Source organism: Saccopteryx bilineata, chromosome 10, assembly GCF_036850765.1.
Source record: "Saccopteryx bilineata isolate mSacBil1 chromosome 10, mSacBil1_pri_phased_curated, whole genome shotgun sequence".
Lineage (NCBI taxonomy): Eukaryota > Metazoa > Chordata > Mammalia > Chiroptera > Emballonuridae > Saccopteryx > Saccopteryx bilineata.
Window position 1 is genome coordinate 13,640,058 of NC_089499.1, and position 21,882 is coordinate 13,661,939.

The following is a 21,882-nucleotide window of genomic DNA, read 5'->3' on the forward strand; positions in this document are numbered from 1 at the left end:
TGGGGAACATCAACAGGGAAACAGAGCCCCAGCCCTTGCTGCCTCCATCTGGAGCCCTGACAGCCAGAGCGCTGAGTGTCGGGGTCGCCTCAGGGAGGGCCAGCGCCCCAACCTTCCTCAGGACGGCGAGGAAGCCCCTGGCCTCCATGGGTGCTGTCTCTGGTGAACAGGAACCCAATCCTAGACAACCTCTCATATTTTTACTAAACGTATAAAATGCACTCCTGCTAGCCTTTCAGTTCCTACCCTCCATGCCCCTGAGGTGGCAAGGACACTGCTCTAGATTTGTGCAAACCTAGGTCCTGAGAGAGGAGGGGCCACGTGGGGAGACCACAGCCCAGCCCTGGGAGCACAGCACTGGCCTCAGCATCACACCAGCCCAGTCTGCGTTCCAGCTCAGCCCCTTGCTGGGTGGGCAGGCCCTGGCGATTCTGAAACCTCTCTGAGCCTGTTTTCTCAGAAACCGTATTTGCTGACCCCTTGCCCAGACGTCTCAGTGTGGCCTCACCCAGTATCCACCAACCCTCTGTCCCTGTCCCCACAGAGAGGTTTCTCCCAGGAAGTCCTCTATGTCTACAAATCTTCTAAAATCTCCTCTCAAACCCCACAGATCTCAACCCCTTTCCCCAGCATCTACAGTGATTAATTTATACAAACATGCTATCAAAGTAGCAGGCTTTAAAATTATGTCAGGGGCCTGGCCAGGTGGCTCAGTAGATAGAGCATCGTCCCAGCATGCCAAGGTCATGGGTTTGTATGTGAGGCAATCAGTGAGTGCACAACTAAATGGAATAACAAGTTGATGTTTCTCTATTTCTCTCTTTCTCCTTTCCCCTCTCTCCCTTCATTTCTCAAATCAATGGAAAAAAGTTTTTTAAAAATTATGCCAAGAAGTGAACCTCTTCTGTAGTTACTCCAGATAGAACTGTTCAGAGAAGTACTGAGTTCCCCAGCAGTCTGAGAGTTGAAGCACAGGACTGAGAGCAGATCAGGCTGAGTGATAGTAATAAAGGAGGTTCAAAGGGTCCCTAAAAACACTAGCATCCAATCCTAAGGGAGGAAGGCATCTTCAATGGCGGGGTTTCCAGCACTGTAAGAGCAGAGGACAGTGCAACTGGCCAGGCCTACAGAGAACCAATTAAGGGGTCTCCAAGGACCCTGGGATAGGTGATAAGTCTCAACTCCTCCTCTCCAGAAAGAGAATGAGGGGCTGGGTCCCAGGGTCTTTGTTCCCTAAAGGAAGTTTCTAAAGGAAACTCTTGCCCCTAAAAGGGATTATGGGTCTAGAAACCTACAGATTTGACTGGGATGAGCAGGCTGGATTCAAGGCTCAGATCTGAACCTACACGTACCTTCTCCTTGGGTCCTGTTCCCAAGCCCTGCCCACCTTTGTCCGTGCAGCATCGCTGGGGTCCTGCAGACGAGAAATAGGCTTTGTTGCAGAGACCCAGACAGAAGCAGAGCTGGGGCTCAGTCCCGTTGACTTGGTCACTGTGGCACCTAGGAAGGACACTGCTTGGTCCTTCCTGCCTTTGGCATGTCTTTCTGTAGAAAGGGGAGAAAGTTGGGAAGTCGTTGCCCTCCAGCATGACTTGGGTATCCCTGGGGGTTCCTGTTGCTTTAATAACAATGTGCTATCCTCTTCTCTACTTAGGGGGCCAGGACATCTTCATGACGGAGGAGCAGAAGAAGTACTACAACGCCATGAAGAAGCTGGGCTCCAAGAAGCCGCAGAAGCCCATCCCCCGGCCCCTGGTGAGCCCAGAGCTTCCCCGTAGCAGAGCATGTCTGTGAGTCCAGCCTGTGCCCGTGCTGGGGAGGGGCGTGGGCCATGCCCTCTTGGGAAGAGATTTGGGTTGAGTGTAGGGATGAGGATAATGAGTGTTCCCAGGTCCAAAGAGTGAGAAGTCTAAAAGAAGCAACCCCAGTCTTATGGTGGATGAAACATCTGGGTGATTGTGCATCATGATCTAGGTCGCAATGGATCTCCAGCCTTAACCGACCTACATTTTACCTCCCGCCTACAGCTAGACAGGGAAGAAATGGCCAAAACCCATCCCCCTCCTCGGATCCTGGGACGGTCAAGATCATGGTCAAATGGCACAATAGAAATAAAAAGTTAGCCCTGGCCGGTTGGCTCAGTGGTAGAGTGTGGGCCTGGCGTGCAGAAGTCCCGGGTTTGATTCCGGAGTTCGATTCCCGGCCAGGGCACACAGGAGAAGCGCCCATCTGCTTCTCCACCCCTCCCCCTCTCCTTCCTCTCTGTCTCTCTCTTCCCCTCCCGTAGCAAGGCTTCATTGGAGCAAAGATGGCCCGGGTGCTGGGGATGGCTCCTGGGCCTCTGCCCCAGGCGCTAGAGTGGCTCTGGTCGCAACAGAGCGACACCCCAGAGGGGCAGAGCATCGCCCCCTGGTGGGCAGAGCGTCGCCCCTTGGTGGGCGTGCCGGGTGGATCCCGGTCGGGTGCATGCAGGAGTCTGTCTGACTGTCTCTCCCTGTTTCCAGCTTCAGAAAAAAAAAAAAAAAGGAATAAAAAGTTATCCCACTCTAGTGTTTAAGGATTGACCAAAACTTAGGGCCATACTCCACTTTCATTCCTTTACTCACAAAGATTATAAGAGACATGCACGTTTATTCTGCTGGTAAAGCAGCCCCCAACCCACATGTGCTGCCAGTCATCGGCGGTCTCCTCCCCCCTCGGCCAGGAGATGGGCGCCTCAGAGCTCTGGTTGGCCCCTGCTGGGAAGGGCTGAACAGGCTTGGGAATGGGCATGCTTCTCTGTTGGGAATACACGGCTGACCTCTCCAGAGAATCTCGGAGCCATCTACTCCAGCAACTAGAATTGGCACCTTGTCCCTTGACAGAAACTTTCTGTGGTTAAGATGCAACATTTATGAAGAAAACTACGGGCACTGCCCGTGGCACCACCCATTAGCCCTTCCCCACACAAGGGCAGAGCTGAAGGACTTTCAGCCAGGAGACAGGCCTTTCTTTCCCTAAATGGATGGGAAAGGCATACATTAGGATTTCTAAATCAAGGCATGGGATTTGCATAAGTTACTAAAATATTCATGAGCACAGAGTCTTAGAAACATTTACAGGAGGAAAAAAGGTGTTATGACCTTTGACACACTTTTCTTGGAAACAGCAACCATAAATGTATTACTCTTCTCAATTCTGATGAGTGTTACAGAGAAAGCAAGCGATGGTACCTTCAGACCTCTGTAGAGACAGAACTTTCCTCTCAAATCCCCCGGAAGACCAAGATAACCGGGCTTGGGTGAGCCTGAGGGAAAGTCCTTAAAGTTCATTGAGTATCCTTCTGACAGCCAGGACAACGGGCAGGAACAGGCTCAAAGTTAAAATACACAGGTGAAAGGCGGAGCCCAGCCAATCAGGGTCAAGTCAGGGGCTGAGGAGGCGGATCCTCAGACTTACTGAAGAACAGGCCGCTGAGCCCATGCTGGCCTTGACTGGGGGCTGGGCCCAGGTTGAATCCACATTTGAACCAGACACCAAGGAGTTCTATGCTAGGGACAGCCCTTCACAAAATTATGATGGTTTCTGGGACCTTCCCCTACAAACTATTCAACTGCTCTGTCACATCTCAGTTTCTCCCTTCTTATCAAGCAATCCCACAGGCCACCGTAGCTTCGCCCTCTGAAGGAGGACAGTTTCCCTGGGACAGGGCGGCCTTCATTTCAAAAAGGGACCGTGGAGAGGACACTATCTTAATAAGAACGTAGGAACCTAACGTTGGAATTTCAGGCACTACAATAGGGGTGGCGGTTGATGCTTGGACAGGAAGACCAGCAACACAATCACCGTTGTTTTTTTTTAATTAAGCCACAGTTAAGATCCTGCAAGGTTGGCACTGAGGGGCGGCTCTTCACATGGGTCAGGGAAGCGAGACCATAGCCCTACTGTGTTCCTGAGATTCACCATTCCTTAGGATGCGGTTAGGGATGGGAGGTGTATCCCTAATTAACAATCAATACTGTACTAGTTTTAGTGGGGGAGCATGGCTCTCCCCTTAACACTCAGGTCCTAGAATGGCAAACACTCTTTCTTTCATTCCCCTCAGCATAACTGAGGCAAGGCTGGGACAGTCAAGCAGGACTTGGACGCCTCAGGGATCCTGCAGGGCCCGAGAGCAAATGCACATGGCTGTCCTCCCGGCCCCACAGGCCTTGGCCATCCCAGCTCCCGGCTGGCCTCCCTATTGCAGGCAGCATCTTGGCTTCTACCACCCAGTGACACAAGCCAGATCACCTGTCCTCCTCAGAGTCCAGAGCCAAGAAAGACACCCCCACCCCTCAAAAAAAAAAAGAGAGAGATTTCCTCTGCCATATAAGGCCCAGCTTCCCAGGCCCAGCTTCCTTTGCACCAGATTGCTGGCCCGGACTGCTCTTCCCCCAGGAGTCCCAATGGGTCGGGCAGGTCAGTTCAGAGCACTAGCACAGGGGTTCTGCCCCACAGCTGCTGTGTGGGTGCCACGTCATAGCACGGCCAACCTGGATGATGCAGGGACCTCGAACACGTGCGCATACATAGCACTTAGCACCTGTCGTGAAGCCCAGGTTCTAAACCTTACACTTCACTACATAACAAAGACGATGGCTTCTACAAGAACTGAGAAATTTAATTCTGTAACATTCTTTACTATAGAAATCACTAAAAGCAGGTTTCATGTACTCTGCTTTATAGAAAAATAATAGCCTGTATAATATCACATCATCAGTCACCCACTTCATCATCTCTGAGAGCACCGAGGGTTGCAAAGGGGTGATCCCTGCCCGCAGGCTAAGCCAAGAGCAGCTACGAGCTGCTGCATTTCCCCAGCATCTGAATGGCCAAGGGCAAACTCAACGCCTGGAACTCAGCGATGTTACCACCTGTTCTGTTTAATTAGAAGTCATGCGGTCATGAATGGGCTCTGCTTTTTCACCATTTTCAGTTCCCACTCCAGGAAAGATGTGAGCCAGCCGTTATGCCAGAACCAGGCCCACTTGGGTTTGATGCTTTGCTCTAACCCCATAAGGTAGCAACTCATCCCCCACCATGGAGCAAAAAGTAGGAACCAGCCTCTGTCACAGCCCTTCTCCCCTCTGCTTGCTTCACAGCCTCTGGGAACTCCCTGGTGAGTCTCCTAACTGCTTCCTCTCTTCCTCCCTCATAGCCACTCCTGCAGAGCCCTGCACATGGTACACATTTATGAAACGCCCATTGTACAGAATTAAATTCAATCACACCCTCGTGGAGTGGCTTTATGATCTTATTTAAGGTGAGGGTAATGGAGCTTTCTGTCCTGTCATCCGCTCATTCATCTATTTATTGAGCATCTGTTGTGTGCCAGGCACTATGCAGATACTGGGGAGAGAACAGTAAGCCGGAGAGACAAAGTCCCTGCCCTCGTGGTGACTTCAGTCCAGTGGCTCAGGAAAATAGTTAGCAAGACTCATGCATGTATTAATTCACAGTCTTGAGATATCGCCAAGGGAGAAAAGCCAAAGGTACCTGGGGCTGAGCCTTGAGGGACTCTAACATCCAAAGGTGGGGTAGAGGAGACTCAAAAACAAAAAAATAAACCAGCCAGAAAGTCAAGAAAATAACCAGGAAAATAAGGCATGATGAAAACCAAGAAAGAGTTTCAAGGCAGAGGGGTTGGTAAGCAATGCCGAACAAGTGTCCTTGGAGTTGGCATTATGGAGGTCACTGGTGATCTTAGCGAGAACCATTTCGGTGGCAGAAAGGGGACAGAAGCTCTGTTGGAGTGGGGTGAGGGGTAAATGAGAAACTCAAGAAATTTTGCTGTGAAAATGGAGAGACTAAGGTGGTGGCTGAGGATGTTTAGTGAAGGAACTAAGACGTAATAACCCAGAGTGGCCACGTGGGGCCAGGAGCCCCACTCATCAGTGATGAAGCAGAGGGACCAGAAGGTTGGTAAATGGCGGCGATGAAGAGGAGGTGAAAAGGTGGGCTAGCTAGATGACACAAGCTTCAGGGAGGAAGGACTTTACAAGATGCAGGAGGAGCAAAGTTCCGCAAGTGACGATGGGGAACGGGAAGGATCTCAAGCCTGCCTCCTAACCCTGGAGTACAGGGTGGGGGGGATGAGGTGCTACTAAGCAAGAGGAAATGTTTGCAGATCAAGGTAGGTGAGCTCCACAGAGCGCAGGAGAAAGGCAGGGGTGGAGAATGGAGTTGAGATCAAGGAGTCCCAGAACAGTAAGAAGTTGACAGCACAGAAAAGACTAGAGGGCCATACTAGGAACTTTTAAAAAACACCATAAAAATAGTGAAATATAAAGGATCTCTTTATTGTCCAGGACATTCTGCCTCTTTGCAAGAATGCAAACAACCAAAACCTGATCCCATGCCCTGTACCTGCATTTGCCTAGACACCTGCACAGCCCCAGGATTAAAGAGAACATTGGTGGCCCTGGCTGGTTGGCTCAGTGGTAGAGCATTGACCCAGCATGTGGAAGTCCTGGGTTTGATTCCCAGTCAGGGCACACAGGAGAAGCTACCATCTGCTTCTCATCCTCTCCCCCTCCCACTTCTGTCTCTATTCTCCTCCTGCAGCCATGGCTCAATTGATTTGAGTGTGTCAGCCTTGGGCTCTGAGGATGGCTACATGGAGCCTGTGCCTCAGGCACTAAAAATAGCTCGGTTATAAGCATGGTCCCCAGTTGAGGCGCATGCAGGAGTCTGTCTCTCTATCTCCCCTCCTCTCACTTAAATAAAAAAATAAAAAAAAAATTTTTTAAGAGAACATTGGCAGGAATAAGTTGCACTATCCCATTAACTTTACCCTTGAATCAATAATTTTGTAAGCAGTAAGGCACTAGAGGAACACAAAGTTAAGTAAGACATGGTCCCTATATGATTGGAAAGCTCCTGGTCTAGTAAGGGAGAAGAGAGGGACACATGAAATTGCTAGAACTCAAGGCTGACTCTAAAGGATGTGGGAACCCACAGAAGGGACTGAGCAATATGGGGTGATATGATTAAGGAAAGCTTCCTGGAAGAAGCAGGGCTTCAAAGAGATGGATTCCTTAAGACTATCAGGATTTTGATAGCCAGGAGACAGGCTGGAAAGGCATTGCAGATAGAGGGAAGAACACGGACAAAGTGCGTGGTGACTTCATGGGGCCAAGAGAGGTAATAAGGACATGAATTGAGGCGACGAGGTAGAATCAACTAAGAGTGATATTTTGGACAGGACTTGGCTTCTGTTTGGACATGGAGTGTGAGGGAGACAGAAGAGACAGACTCTGAAAACCCCTCTATGGGGAGCCCCATCTCTCCGGATGCCTGGTTTGTGTTGGCCAAAAGGCCCTGACGTACCATTTCTTGTTTTCTCAGAACAAGTACCAGGGCTTTGTCTTTGACATCGTGACCAGACAGACCTTCGACATCGTCATCATGGTCCTCATCTGCCTCAACATGATCACCATGATGGTGGAAACGGATGATCAGAGTGAACAAAAGACGAAAGTCCTGAACAAAATCAACCAGTTCTTTGTGGCTGTCTTCACGGGCGAGTGTGTGATGAAGATGTTCGCATTGAGGCAATACTTCTTCACCAACGGCTGGAATGTGTTTGACCTCATCGTGGTGATCTTATCCATTGGCAGTAAGTGGGCATCGCAGGGGGGCGGGGAAACCCAGCCTCGACTCGGAGTGGTTTTGGCTGTTCTTTCAAAACCAAGGACGCAATGAACAAACTTTTTTTTTTTTTTACAGAGACAGAGTGAGTCAGAGAGAGGGATAGACAGGGACAGACAGACAGGAACGGAGAGAGATGAGATGCATCAATCATTAGTTTTTCATTGCACGTTGCAACACCTTAGTTGTTCATTGATTTGTTTTCTCACATGTGCCTTGACCCTGGACCTTCAGCAGACTGAGTAACCCCTTGCTTGAGCCAGCGACCTTGGGTCCAAGCTGGTGAGCTTTGCTCAAACCAGATGAGCCTGCGCTCAAGCTGGCGACCTCGGGGTCTCGAACCTGGGTCCTCCCACATCCCAGTCCAACGCTCCATCCTCTACGCCACTGCCTGGTTAGGCCGAACAAACTTTTTAAACACATTATACATTGGAGGAGCCCCGTATTTGCTGCCTTCCAAGAGCAGCAGATTTAAAATGCCCCTGGGCCTCTCAGTCCAATGGAGAGGTTCCATCGGCCTTCTCCACACTGTCGTGAAGTATCTTCGGGCACCTACTGTGTACACAGCTGTCGCCAGAACAGCGGGGGCGGATCGGGAACAATTGCTCCTCCAAAGAACCTAAGATGATAGAGTTTCCCGTGGGCCTTCCTCTTATGATCTTCACGTCAGAGAGTGGGTGGTGCAATGTGAAGTGAATCATAAAATGCTTGTTGGAGAAGGAGGTGGGCTGCCAACTGAATGCAGAAAGTCTAGGAGGAGATTGTTTAGAGGAGATTCTTCAGTCAAGGGTCTAGAATTAAATCTCTATAATTCAGTAGTTTTTCAACCTTTATACACATGGGCACCAGTAAAAACAGGAGAATTATTTTGGGGACCACTAGGACAGAAATCACCCTGAGCATAAGCAAATTCAACTAAGATCATTGGGTCTATAATCTTCATACATCAGGGTGGTTAACTCTTTCACGGACCAGCACAAAATTTCTGGCAGACTGATCTGCCAACCGGTACTTGAAAAACACTGCAAACTCTCCACTTAAGGAATATGAGTGATTAGAAAAGTCAAGAAATGAATGCCAAGAGATCAATGCTGTTGTGGTCTAGCCTGGGTGTTGTTGAATGGCAGGCCCAGGATTTAGGGACCGAAGGTGCTCAGAGAAAACGAATAGAGTCAGAGGCTAACGTAGAGAATGAAGCCGCCGCCCTTTAGTGCCTGCTGAGGTCTGAACACTGGCTCTGCGAATCTTCACAGTAGTCCTGTGATGTAATGGGTACAGCTGAATTTAGACCAGGCTAATGTTCTGATGAACTAGCAGTCTCCCACCAATAACCAAGAGATCGTCCCTGGCCTTCGTGTGGTTTAGCCAAAGTTTGGCCCTAGAAAGGCTGAATCCCAGCACACCAGTTTTACTTTGCATTGTAAATACATCCTGATCTGTTAGAGCATGACTCAGTTACTTTTCATGTCAGGGCATAGCTATAGATTTAATTTTCCATTGATTTATCATCAAAGGCTAATAGCATCTAAATACAACTTGGCAGTATTTAGTCAATCTCCCCACCCTGGTGCTGAAATACAGCCTTGCGTTCTGTCTAGTTGTGTGTGTGTGTGTGTGTGTGTGTGTGTCCATGGGTGGGGGGGTGGCAGGGGTTAATGTATTTTTGTTTTGTTTTATTTTCTTGTTGCTGCTGTGTGTTGTTATATTTTTTAATTAAGAGGTGAGGAGGCAGAGAGACAGACTTCTACATGCATCCCAACCAGCAGCCACCCAGCAAGCCCCCTTCCGGGTGATACCCTGCCCACCTGGGTATCACCATTGCTCGGCAACAGAGCTATTTTAGTGCCTGACACAAAGGCCGTGGAGCCACCCTCAGTGCCAGTGCCTGGAGTCAACTTGCTCCAACTGAGCCATGGCTGCATGGTGTGTGTGTGTGTGTGTGTGTGTGTGTGTGTGAAGTAGATGTCGCTTCTCCTGTGTGCCCTGACTAGAAATCGAACCCAGGATTTCCACACACCAGGCCAATGCTTTACTGCTGAGCCAACCAGCCAGGGCCACTGCTCATTTTTGTAGGATGTTTGTTTTGTTTGTTCGTTCATCTTCCAAAGTGACAGACTCTAAAGTCCATTTTGATTTTATATTAGAGAAAGGAGCTTGCTTATGTGACTTCCCATATCAGTATTATAGAAATAAAATATAGTTAAAGTGCTCAATTCTATAATATGGACACCTTCACTACCAGTTCCTATGACCTACACAGCTACACCAGTCACTGGGAAGAAATCACTCATAGAGACATCTAGAAAACAAGTAAAAGACAGCTTCCACCTGTCTATACTTCTGCTTTCTCTCCCTCTCTCCTTCCTTCCTTCCCATCAGCAAAACATGTATTGAGTATCTAAATGTTACAAGGATGAACACTCATTCTTCCTTGAAGTAGATGTGCACCAGTTGGCGGGCAGAATCTAAGAAGATTCCATAGACACATAATGTACCCCACACTATGGGAAAATGTCCCAGTTAAAGTAAACTTTAGGAGAGGGCTTTCATGAAGACGTGAGAATCCAAAATTATAATCATGTCCCAAGTCTCCTCCCATGTCCTTCCTCCTTCCAATGCAATACTGTGACTACCCATGTTCGTAAGGTAAAAGGCCAGTAGGAGAAGAGGGGTCAAGGGAACCCTGGCAAGGAGAGAAAGCTTGCTACACACCCCTCACCATTTGTCCTAAGAGGTTTTGAATCATGTTTCACCTAAAGGCCTTGCCTAATCTTTGCCAATCCCAGTAGGCCTTACAGTTCTCCAAAACCAAGCTTTACAAACCTTCAAGTCATATACGAAATAGGGAGACATATGCATTCTTCATCTTTCCGACCTTGTTCATAGTTGGGGCTATAACTGACCTTAGACGAGCCTATCCCCAGACCCTCGCAGAGACTTCAAACACAGCTGGACAAGAAAGAAACAAAGAAAGGCCATTATGCAGACAGCTGGTCATTCAAAGCCCCATCCAGCTCTAGCTGTCAGCAAGCTGCCCAACTCCTCAGGCCCCCTTATAATTAATAGCAGGCTCTGTACAATTATCCGCAGGACCACGTGCCAGGAGCTTAGTCAAGCTTCGCTGTAGGAGATGAGGAGATGAATCACGGGGGTCCTGGCCTTCGCAGAGCACAGAACCAGGGTGGAGGAAAAGGCAAGACCCGAAAGCTGAATTCTCAGGGAAGAGCAGGGTCTGTGTCACAGACAGAAGCAGACCCAGGACTGTGTGTATGTGGGTATGGGGCCATCGCTTCCAGCCGAACTGTGCTGCAGGATGATAGGGCTTTGAACACGGAGGTTGACTAAGAAGAGATTCCCGAAGGAGGAAAAGATGAGAACATAGTAGAAAGGGGAGAGACTCGCTGAGAGAGAGGACTCATGCAATGAACACTTACTGAGCCCCGACTCCATGCCAACTGTGCCAGGCTCGGACGACCCAGATCCTTGAGGACAGATACGTGGAGATTCACCAGGAACAGAGACGAGGGATGTGATCACAGCCAGCTGTGTCAGGGCTCGTGGTTGGGAGTACTAATTGGATCATTTCTTCTCTCTTTTTAAGGCCTGGTGTTTTCTGCTATTCTTTCATCACTTGAAAAGTACTTCTCCCCGACGCTCTTCCGAGTCATCCGCCTGGCCCGGATCGGCCGCATCCTCAGGCTCATTCGGGCGGCCAAGGGCATCCGCACGCTGCTCTTCGCCCTCATGATGTCCCTGCCCGCCCTCTTCAACATCGGGCTGCTGCTCTTCCTCGTCATGTTCATCTACTCCATCTTCGGCATGGCCAGCTTCCCCCACGTCAAGCGGGAGGCCGGCATCGACGACATGTTCAACTTCCAGACCTTCGCCAACAGCATGCTGTGCCTCTTCCAGATCACCACGTCGGCGGGCTGGGACAGTCTCCTCAGCCCCATCCTCAACACGGGACCCCCTTACTGCGACCCTAACCTGTCCAACAGCAATGGCTCCCGGGGGAACTGTGGGAACCCAGCCGTGGGCATCCTCTTCTTCACCACCTACATCATCATCTCCTTCCTCATCGTGGTCAATATGTACATCGCGGTGATCCTGGAGAACTTCAATGTGGCCACGGAGGAGAGCACCGAGCCCCTGAGCGAGGACGACTTCGACATGTTCTACGAGACTTGGGAGAAGTTCGACCCGGAGGCCACCCAGTTTATAACCTTTACTGCCCTCTCAGACTTTGCAGACACCCTCTCTGGCCCCCTGCGGATCCCCAAACCCAATCAGAATATATTAATCCAGATGGACCTGCCCTTGGTCCCTGGAGACAAGATTCACTGTTTGGATATCCTTTTTGCCTTTACCAAGAATGTTCTGGGAGAATCTGGGGAATTGGATTCTCTGAAGGCAAATATGGAAGAGAAGTTTATGGCAACGAATCTTTCAAAGGCATCTTATGAACCAATAGCCACCACCCTCCGGTGGAAGCAAGAAGACATTTCGGCCACTGTCATTCAAAAGGCCTATCGGAGCTACATGCTGCACCGCTCCGTGGTGGTCTCCAGCCCCCGGGGCGTGCCCAGGGCTGAAGAGGAGGCTGTGTCCATCCCAGATGAAGACTTTGTCACATTCATGGGAGATGAGAATTGTGGGCTCCCAGACAAATCGGAAACTGCGTCTGCCACATCTTTCCCGCCATCCTATGACAGTGTCACTAAAGACCTTAGTGATCAAGTCAACATGAGTACATCTAGCTCAATACAAAATGAAGGTGAAGCTACCAGGAAGGGAGCCTCTACCCCTGGACCCTAGTAAGGACACTCTAGCATGGACATGTCCTATTCTGATGTGTCCTTCTGCTCTGTGACAGCTCTTTCCCACTATAGGTGGCACCTAGCTACCACGTCACCAATGCATGCCGCTGGTCCCAATGTCAGAACTGGGTGAGGGAATGCAGTTGGTACCCACCTTTGGAAAAAGGTTCCATTCACTAACAAGGGTCAGAGCCAGGAACATCTCCACTGTGACTTCCCTTTGGAATTACAATATTAGATGATGGGTTCCCTGACTTTCCAGAAAACATCCCTGGTCCTTTTATTTTGATTATTTTGATTGTGGCCAGAGATTCCATTTATCAAGACATACTTCTCAGGACCAGAACTTCTAAAGATCTATGGCAAAGATGTTGCTAAAAGTCCAAGGTTGTCCTCTGTAAAACACCACATAGAGATCGACAGTCTTATTTAGGATTTTGCATGACTGCATGTTGAGAGTCACCAGACAACTGCTCCAGCCCAGGGTAACACCTGTGGTCTATGTCATGACAGGTCTTTGAGATAGCCATTAAAATTAATATTTTTAAAGGTATGGCAAGACCAATGGTATATCTTAAAGCATCCTTTTCAGTGTGCATGATACTGATGTGTCATAAATCGCTTCTGCTTCACTTTCAGGATTCCTGATATTCTGCAGTTTGAGCTTGGGGCTTGGGGCCGGGAGGTTGGGGAGGACAAGAAGGAACAATGTCCCAGGAACTATTTCTGATGTTGAGTCCTCCACTGACTGATTGCCTAGCTTACCAGGGCCAACCTCTTTCACCTCTGACTTTCCATTTCCCCACTTGTAAAGTTGGTGGGAGGGGGAGCAGAAGGGACAGTCTCCACTGTCCCACACACACACACTTCATGTCGTAGGACATAGTGATACCTTGTCAATTTAGGTGAGAAAAACACTCCCTCTACTGAAGCTGCGATGGCCAGCCTCCTGCGGTAGGGCTGGAGAGGCAGCTTGTGTATATATTCCAGAGCTTGACCCACACCTCCCAGTCAGACTCTAAGGAGGAAGGGTTCTACATTCCCCTTGGGCCAGTACTTCATAATTAGTATAATCAAAAGGAAAGATATTTTGAGAAAAATTATTTGAGAGATAGAAGGTATGGCCAATATTCTTTTTAACTCATCCTACAAATGTTATTCCTATTTGTATCCTACAAATGTATACCTATTATACAGCAGGCGTTGCTCTAAGCATAAAAGATCATGGGAGCCAAGAGCCAAAAGATTAATTGGGTTTATGCAGTGAATGAACTATGGGTTACCAGAGAGGGTATTCAGGCCACAAGCATGTGGCAGGTTTTAAGATGAAGGAGAGTAAAGAGTTTGTATGACAGCATAGAACAAAAAAGGTCCTAATGACAGCTGTGATCTTCTGTTAATTCTTGGGATAGTCCCTGCCACAATAGCAAGGGTTAAGTCAATTTGTTGAGATATATTTGATCACTTTGTAAGGTTTTCTATTTATACAGTTACAAATCTAGAGGCTGGCCCACCTCACATCTGCAAAACTTCTAGACTTTAGCAACTATCAAGGGTTGGCAAAGAGTTAAAGCCACAGGAACTCTGATACATGGCCGGATTGTATAAATTGGCATAACCACCTGGATAACAGTTTAACTTTACTAGAATTGTTGAAAACACATATACCCATGACTCGGGTTTTCTACTTTTAGGTATGAACCCTGGACCAATCCATGCACACATGTACTAGATCACGGCTACAAGATTTCTTATCAATATGGTTCACAATGAACCCAAATTAGAAACAACCCAATATCCAGCAACAGTAGGATAAATTAAACTGTGGTAAATTTTTTTTAAAGTGTTTATTGATTTTAGAGAGAGGAAGGGAGAGAGAGGGAGAGACAGGACATCAATCTGTTCCTATATGTGTCCTGGCCAGGAATCGAACTGGCAAGCTCTGCGCTTCAGGATGATGCTCTAACCAACAGAGCTATCGGGCCAGGGCTTGTGGTGCATTTGTTCATGTAATTTTATACGATAATGAGAATGGATAGCTATGGCTTATAGAAGTCCATAGATGAATCAAGAAACAACAATGAGTGAAAGAAGTCAGGCATGAGACTATATATACTATAGTATTCTATGAGGTTCAAAGGCAGACAAAATTAAATATATTGTTTAGGGATACCTAAAAAAAAGTAAGGATTGGTTACCATAAAAATCAGGGTCTTCAGAAGTGTTCTAATTCCTCACTTTGGTGGTTCTCTTTATGAGTGTTGGCTTTACAGCTATGCATTAAGCTAAACATATATATATCTTCCTGCGTGTATATCTCACAGTTAAAAACAAAAAAAAAAACTTTTAATGGCTTAGTTTAGATTCTCCTTCCTCTTCATAGAAGTAGTTACTGTCTGCTACTCTGAACTGCGGCATTTCTCTCTTGGACTTGGTTCTCTGGGCTGAGTTGTAAAAGGAGGAGTACAGGTTCAAAAGAAGGTACCAGGAAAGGAAGTTCTAGAAAAAGGACTAGCTACTGCAGAAGACACAGGGGAGGAGCGAGTGAGGGCAGAGCTTGAGGACATTTAACCCCGCCATTGTGAACCAAGCATGGCAGGGGGTGGAGCGTGAGCAGATCCCAGTAGGGACGAAGTTTGGTATCCCTCCGAGGTTTTTTTTAGATGGTATCATGGGTGATATCAAACATTTAAAACTTTCCTGGAACAGACAGGCCACCCACCAGGACTGGCCATATTGCTAAAGCAGGCTTCTGGAGGCCCCCTGCTAAGCCACGTACTATCTCTTAAGTGGCTGGATCGTGGGGAAATCTAGAGGGAAGTCCCAAAGGAGGGACCAGGGACAGCTGGGAGGTGTGGGAGGGGGTGGAGCCTTTGAGGCACAGCAGCTTTCTACCAATCGGTACCGAAAGATTTCATTATACCAGATACTAGCTTTGGTTGCAAGTGATGGAAATCCAACCCAAATTAGTTTATGGGGAAAAGAAAGGAAACTATTTCCACCTACTAAACAGGAAGACTAGGGCTACAGCTGGATTCATGAACTCAGAAGATGCCTCCTCGTGGCCCAGTACCTAAAGGCTAGCCATCTGATACAATCGATAGGATAAACTTATTAGCTTCCATAAAAATGCCTGTTTAGAAAGAAGACATTACTCTCAGAAGGGCCAGTCCATGGTAGACCCCGGATCATGTACTGCCCGACCTGACAGTGAAGGGACATCTTGGTCCTGCTCCTGGGAGGACCCCTCATCCACTGTCCTACCCCCTCCTGAGACAGGAGCCCTGGGAAGAGATCCCTTCTGAAACAGGGACAGCTCGTTGCACTTCCTGTTGGGATCAGTGGGCCCTGGAAATTGTGTTCAGGTGTGAGCAATCGTGGGTTACTATTTGCCTGGACTGAAATTTCTCTGGTAATACAACTCGCTTAAAACACTAGTATGGTTTCCATCTCTTGCATTTTACCAACTTGTTAGCTCTTGTTGGATCACGGCCGTTCAATCTAGACTTGGGACTGGACGTTACCGCCCTTTGGCACCTCTGTTACCCCTCAGCGGAACTGCCGGCATCCTGGGCTCAGCCAGCCACGATACACGGATACTGCTGAGAGCGATTCGATTGGGTGTGCAGACTGCCCTAGTCCAGTCTGTACACCATTGCACGGCTGTGCACGTTGGGGTCTGTCTTCTTTGCCCCATAGGGAGTTCAGAGACAGGAGCCTTCGGGGAAGGAGTGGGAGGGGGTGTCAGACTTCTCACAGTTCCCATGCTTACCCCCCTGTGGTTTTAATCACTGGTCAATGTTCAACAATTGGCCATTCGGGAGGGAAAAAAAATTCCTCATTTGTAGCGTGTTCTGATTTAGCTGATATTAATTCTCCCACCCATGGCCCATGTCAAGCTACCAGTGTGACATTCCCTGAAGGCAGAATTGGGAAGAGATGGTTCAGCACCCAGTGGTTTCTACCTCCCCCCCATCCCCCCCCCACCCCCGCCTTTTCTTTACCAATGTTAGCTGGGATGGAAATGTATTTTTCCACTCTCCAAGGCATAAGACTGTAAGACCTTAGCCAGAAGAAGGCACCCTTTCTGCTTTCACGTGGGCCAGTTTAGGCAAAGTTAGTCTTTCCTTGTGCACCTTTACTGAGCCTGAAAGAAGCAGCCCACACCTTATCCAAATTCTAGAGGTTCTTCTAGAAAGGTCTGCAGCAGGTAGTCTAAGCCTCCAGGTACAAAAGGCCACAGTGAAAGCATAATAGAAATTTCCAGATTCAGATCTGGGGATGGGAGTCTCCCAGAGTCCCACCCCATCTCAGCTCAGCCAATGCCACAATTTGAGGTCTTTTAATAATGACACCCATCTCCAGGTAGCAATTTCCATGTCGACCAGAGTTATATGGTTACAAGAAACAGAAACCAGTCCCAGCATAAAAGGAATTTACTGGAAGGCTGCGAGGAAGCTGAAAATGGAACAAAATGCTGGAGAAACAGCACGGGCAGCACTCAAGGCTGGGTAGGTCTCTGGGCAGCCGCACCAACAGACAATCTCTTTGTAGGGCCAGAACCAATCAGTTCCAGCTTTTTTTCCCTTCCAGCGTCCAGTCAGGATTCCAATTCCAAAGAGAGAGCATCTGATTGGCCCAGCTCCAGAGAGGGAGGGAAGAACATTTTGATTGATAGCTCCAACAAGACTGTCAGTCAATTACCTCCTCCCACCACCCCCACAACTCTCTCCTCCCCCAAAAGTGAAGGCATTGTTACTAAACGGAAGAAGTAGGCTGGGCAGGCAAAAGGCCGGGTGAGTATCACAAGCTAGGAGTTGGATTTGTGCTCTGTGAAGCTCCCTCTGGCCACAGTGACTAATTGACAAGAGGATAAAGCTGAGGCAGAGAGATTAAGGAGGCGGTGATGCCAGATGAGGACCTGAGCTACGGATTATGTCTCTCCAGCACATTGACTAAAAGTCACTCACTGAGTCTACACAACATGGACTGGGGTCCCAGCTTCCATCGCGGTCTCTAGCAACAGGTCCAAATCCCTTGCCTCCAGATACAAGGTTCCCTAGAACCCAAATCACTGCAATGCACTTGCTCGGGGAAATGACTCATACATTCCGTTCCCTGAAGTGGAAACCCGTTTGAAGCGTGCTTTCCTGAGAAGCCCCAGATGAATCAGCATCCTAGTGAGTTCAGGGCGAGACAGGCAGGATTTGCTGTGGGCATCAAATCTAGAGCAAGGAAGTTCATGTCAACTATTGACCCTTTAAAACACCGGTTCTGACGATCAAACCAACAACAAAACTTGGTCGATATGATTGGCTGTCCAAAGATAACACGTTCTAAAGGGATATTCATGAAGAGGGCTCAGTTTTTTGGTTTGGTTTGGTTTGGGTTTTTTTTTTTTTTTCCTTACCAGAACTCAGTTAATTGATTATTAAACAATGTAGCTGCTCCTGCTTGCAGACTTAATTGTATTATAAAGCCACAGAAAGGCACGTGTGCATGTGCCTGCTGAATAATGGTGCTTCTTGTAGTCAGAACAGGGAGCCCCAGAACCACTCGGAAGCTGAAAATGTCTGCAAATGACCCACACGGAAACACTCAATTCACAGCCTACGTAATCGAGTGCTCTGGACCGAGCGCTGGATGGGGGCGGCGGGGGGGGGGGGGGGGGGGGGGGTTCCAGGCCTTCGGTCACTCATGTGTCCCAACTTCTCTGAACAACTTTCCTTGTTTCCACCATGGCAATAAAGATTCCAGCCCTGCCAAACCCATCAGGAGGTTTGAAGGAGGTGAAGACGCTCTCTCTGGAAAAAGATAAAGGGAGTGACACTCGGAGAAGCCACCCGGCCACACTGTGTCCCGGGCAGTCCTCACCGAGGGCTGTGCTGCTGCCCCGCCCCCACACTGAGTGCAGAGGTGTCGCGTGGTTAACACTGCTTCACTCGCGAAGGAGGCTCTAACCACGAGCAGGGTCCTCCCTGGACGTGGCCAGCGCTTTGACTGGTGGGCAGGATAGAGGGCAGCTACTCCAAAACCCACTAGGGGAGGCCATGCTTGGGTCCTACTCTTTTGACTCAGCGTTTTCTACTGTGCCCCCCTCCCCACATTCCTTGCCTCATCGGCTTTGGAATCCAGCAACGTGGCTTTTCTGTCTTAGGGCCGGCTCTCTCCGCACTGGGCTTCCCGCCACACAGGCACAGCAGCCCAGAAGTGCAGGGGAAGGGCGGGTGTTCACTCCCTTGAGGACAACCCTCAGCCAAGGGGCGACAAGGGTTGGAAAATGAAGGAATACCCTAGCCTCCCGTGCCTTCGAGGAACAATCTGAGTCCAGCACCCTGGAGCGCTCCTATAAAGTCTGAGCCCTGGTTGTACAACCAGTGGTTCACAAACCTGAGAATAATAGCCGCTTAACTTTTGTACCCACGGTGACTCCCTCAGCTCACCCTATGCCCAGTTGCCCACAGTACTAACCAGCTTCTTTTTTTTGGGGGGGGGGGTTCTTCCTTCCTTCCTAACTCTACCTGCCTCTTCTTTCACTTTTGCCTCCTGGAATCACCTTCCAAATAAACTACCCACCCCCAAATTCTTGTCCCAGCTCCTAATCTGGGGGAACACAAATGAAGACACACTCTTAGATCCTTCTGCTCAGAACGAGGGAGCTGTTTTCTTATGCTGTCCGCACGCCCAGCATCCCAGGCGGCGGCTCGCTGTGTACGGCCCCTGGAGGAAGGTCTGTAGGAATGGAGTCGTCTCCCCTCGTGTGATGCCTGAGAAGGGTCCCACCCAGAAGTGGTACTGTCATCTTCCCCTCCTAGCCCCTGCCCATCACCCACTTGCCTCTGACGGATGGGACAGGTGAGGCTCTTCTCCTCACCCTCTCAAATTACTCTCAAAGATTTGATTTTGTTGTCAACTGCCTGCGGACCCCTTGCCTCCCCTTCAAAAGTATTCTGTGATGAGTAAAAGGTTAATTACTAGCTTCTCACTGCATCTTGTAAACGGACAGGATTTTTGACAAGTCCACAACCACCTCTGACCCTTTTTCCATCCATGTATTGTAATTGAGCTACTTTGGAATTTCAGTTTGCAAAAAAAAGATGCTCTAGCCTGACCAGGCAGTGGCGCAGTGGATAGAGCGTCGGACTGGGACGACGAAGACCCAGGTTCGAGACCTTGAGGTTACCAGCTTGAGCGCGGGCTCATCTGGTTTGAGCAAAAGCTCACCAGCTTGGACCCAAGGTCGCTGGCTCGAGCAAGGGGTTACTCGGTCTACTGAAGGCCCGTGGTCAAGACACATATGAGAAAGCAATCAATGAACAACTAAGGTGTCGCAATGTGCAACGAAAAAACCAATGATTGATGCTTCTCATCTTTCCGTTCCTGTCTGTCTGTCCCTGCCTATCCCTCTCTCTGACTCTCTCTCTCTCTCTCTCTAAAAAAAAAAAAAAAAGCAGCTCTAAATTGGGACTTTATCCAGAAGTTATCATGGTGCCTTTTTCTGGCACACAAGACCATGCTAGTGGCCATCAGTTAACAAGTAGCTCGGCTTGTGTCACTCAGAGCAGCAGAAGATTATGGAAGAAACTCCCTGACTTTCCCCTTGTTGTCCACCCAAAGAAGAAGTCAATAAGATTCCAAGGATCTTTCCAGACCACCAATAAATAAGGGTCAAACTAGTGGTATCATTCCAGTGGCATCATATGTGTGCACTGTGATGTCCACCTCACCCACCCACTATCCATTCCTTGGACAGAGCCTGCACCATGTTTTACAAAGTTCTAAATCTCTCTGGGTAAGAATCTCCTTGAGGATGAGAAAGAGCACTTGTGGAAGTCTTGATCCTGCCAGTTAAAACTCTTTCTATAGCAACCAGTTCTCCAAATTTCTCCCTTGATCTGTCCCATAGAGAATCTATAGATCAGCACACACTTCTCCCACAACACCTTGCCACGGTGGGGAGAGAAGTACTGTGTTTGTCCTGGTCCTCCAAGAGCTGAGGTCAAGTCAGAACTAGACGTGCAAGTGATTTACTGGTGGACACATTTCTGAGGAATAGAAGGGAAGGAGCAGCCGTCTGCAGGAAGAGCCTCAGACTGCAGTGCAGTGGTGAGAAAGTCTCAGAATAAAGACTGCCCAGTGGAGGACTCTTTGTTGGGCAAGAATGGCCTAGCTCTAGTCCCTCCACCAGCTTTTAGTCCCTGGTGAGAGTGGCGTCTGCGTGAACATTACTGTAGATCCTCAAAGTGCCAAGCTGGGTCCCACCAGAGCGGATATTCAGCAATATATTGTCTGAGAATCCTTAGCCACCTGGGACCCTCGGAGTTGTTTTCCAGTTGAATCTAGCAACTCCTCCTCCCCGAGCTCCCACCATCATCATGGACTGCCCTGGATACTGTGGAGCGAGCGTGCTTCTGAAGCAGCTCTCCATTCAAGAAGCTTCCACATATTAATTTTGACCTTTTCCAAATCAGCACTTGCAGAGAGGGCTCTAACTTCCTTCTCTCTCACAGGACTTGTGCTGGCTTCTCAAGTACTGTCCACGGATGAGAGTGAGGCATGTGAGCTGGACACAGGATTTAGGGGAGAACTCATTCTCAGGTGCGGGGCTTCCACTGCGTAAACCTGGGAGAGAGAGTGCTCCTTACATTTTGCAACCTGGCATATTTCTCAACTCATTTGAGTTTTGGCCTTCAGGAATATTGCTTTTAATCCGCCTACTGCCCTCTGGGGTGTCAGAGGCAGTTAACAGTATGAGGTTATTCTCCACCATTCATTCATTAATGCGATGACATCTTCTTCACTGTCCCCAACCCTATTCCTGTCCTCATTCACAGAGTGACTCATCCAGGACACAGGTTTCTCTGATCTAATGATCATATCCTCTACCCTACATTCACTACCCATTCAGGTGGCCATGTCCTGAACTTTCTCATCACTATTATCAACACCGATCTAATAATTTTTCCAAAAGTGTCCATCCGGAACACTTCATTCATGACCTCCACCTAAAGAATTCTCCAAATGCTGTGGGTGCCCCATATCCTTTGGCTTTCCATCGCTCCCATCCTCCTCTTGCCCATTTCGATATCATGGTCTGTCTTTCTCATCGCGTGCCTGCAAACACATTCAAGTCTTTTGCCACCTGCTCCCTGCACACCACGTGTCTGGTAAAACCTTGAACTACTTCAATGAACCCCAAATTTCTATCTACCTGCTCTGCTCCTGCTCCAGGCAGCCAGTGGCCTCGTTCCAATCTCACGATCACAAACCTTAAAATGGGCTTTAAATACTGCCCAGTGATCCTATTGCATTTCTCTAGAAAGTTCATTTTCCTACCCACCAAAATGATATTGTGCCTCTTTCTTCTCAAATCTCTGAGCCGTCTGAGCTCTGC

At 48.7% G+C, this 21,882-nt stretch overlaps 1 protein-coding gene across 3 annotated transcripts in view; it reads left to right on the forward strand.

Moving 5' to 3' along the window:
- SCN10A (sodium voltage-gated channel alpha subunit 10) overlaps positions 1-12,688 on the forward strand; it is a 96,681-nt gene extending 83,993 nt beyond the window's left edge. For all 3 annotated transcript variants that reach the window (XM_066244354.1, XM_066244355.1, XM_066244356.1), the window contains 3 exons: positions 1,651-1,755; positions 7,369-7,639; positions 11,273-12,688. In XM_066244354.1, coding sequence (XP_066100451.1) covers positions 1,651-1,755; positions 7,369-7,639; positions 11,273-12,486 — 1,590 coding nt within the window. In that variant the 3' untranslated portion in view covers positions 12,487-12,688. The remainder of the gene's footprint in view (positions 1-1,650; positions 1,756-7,368; positions 7,640-11,272) is intronic.
- Positions 12,689-21,882: the final 9,194 nt, after the last annotated feature.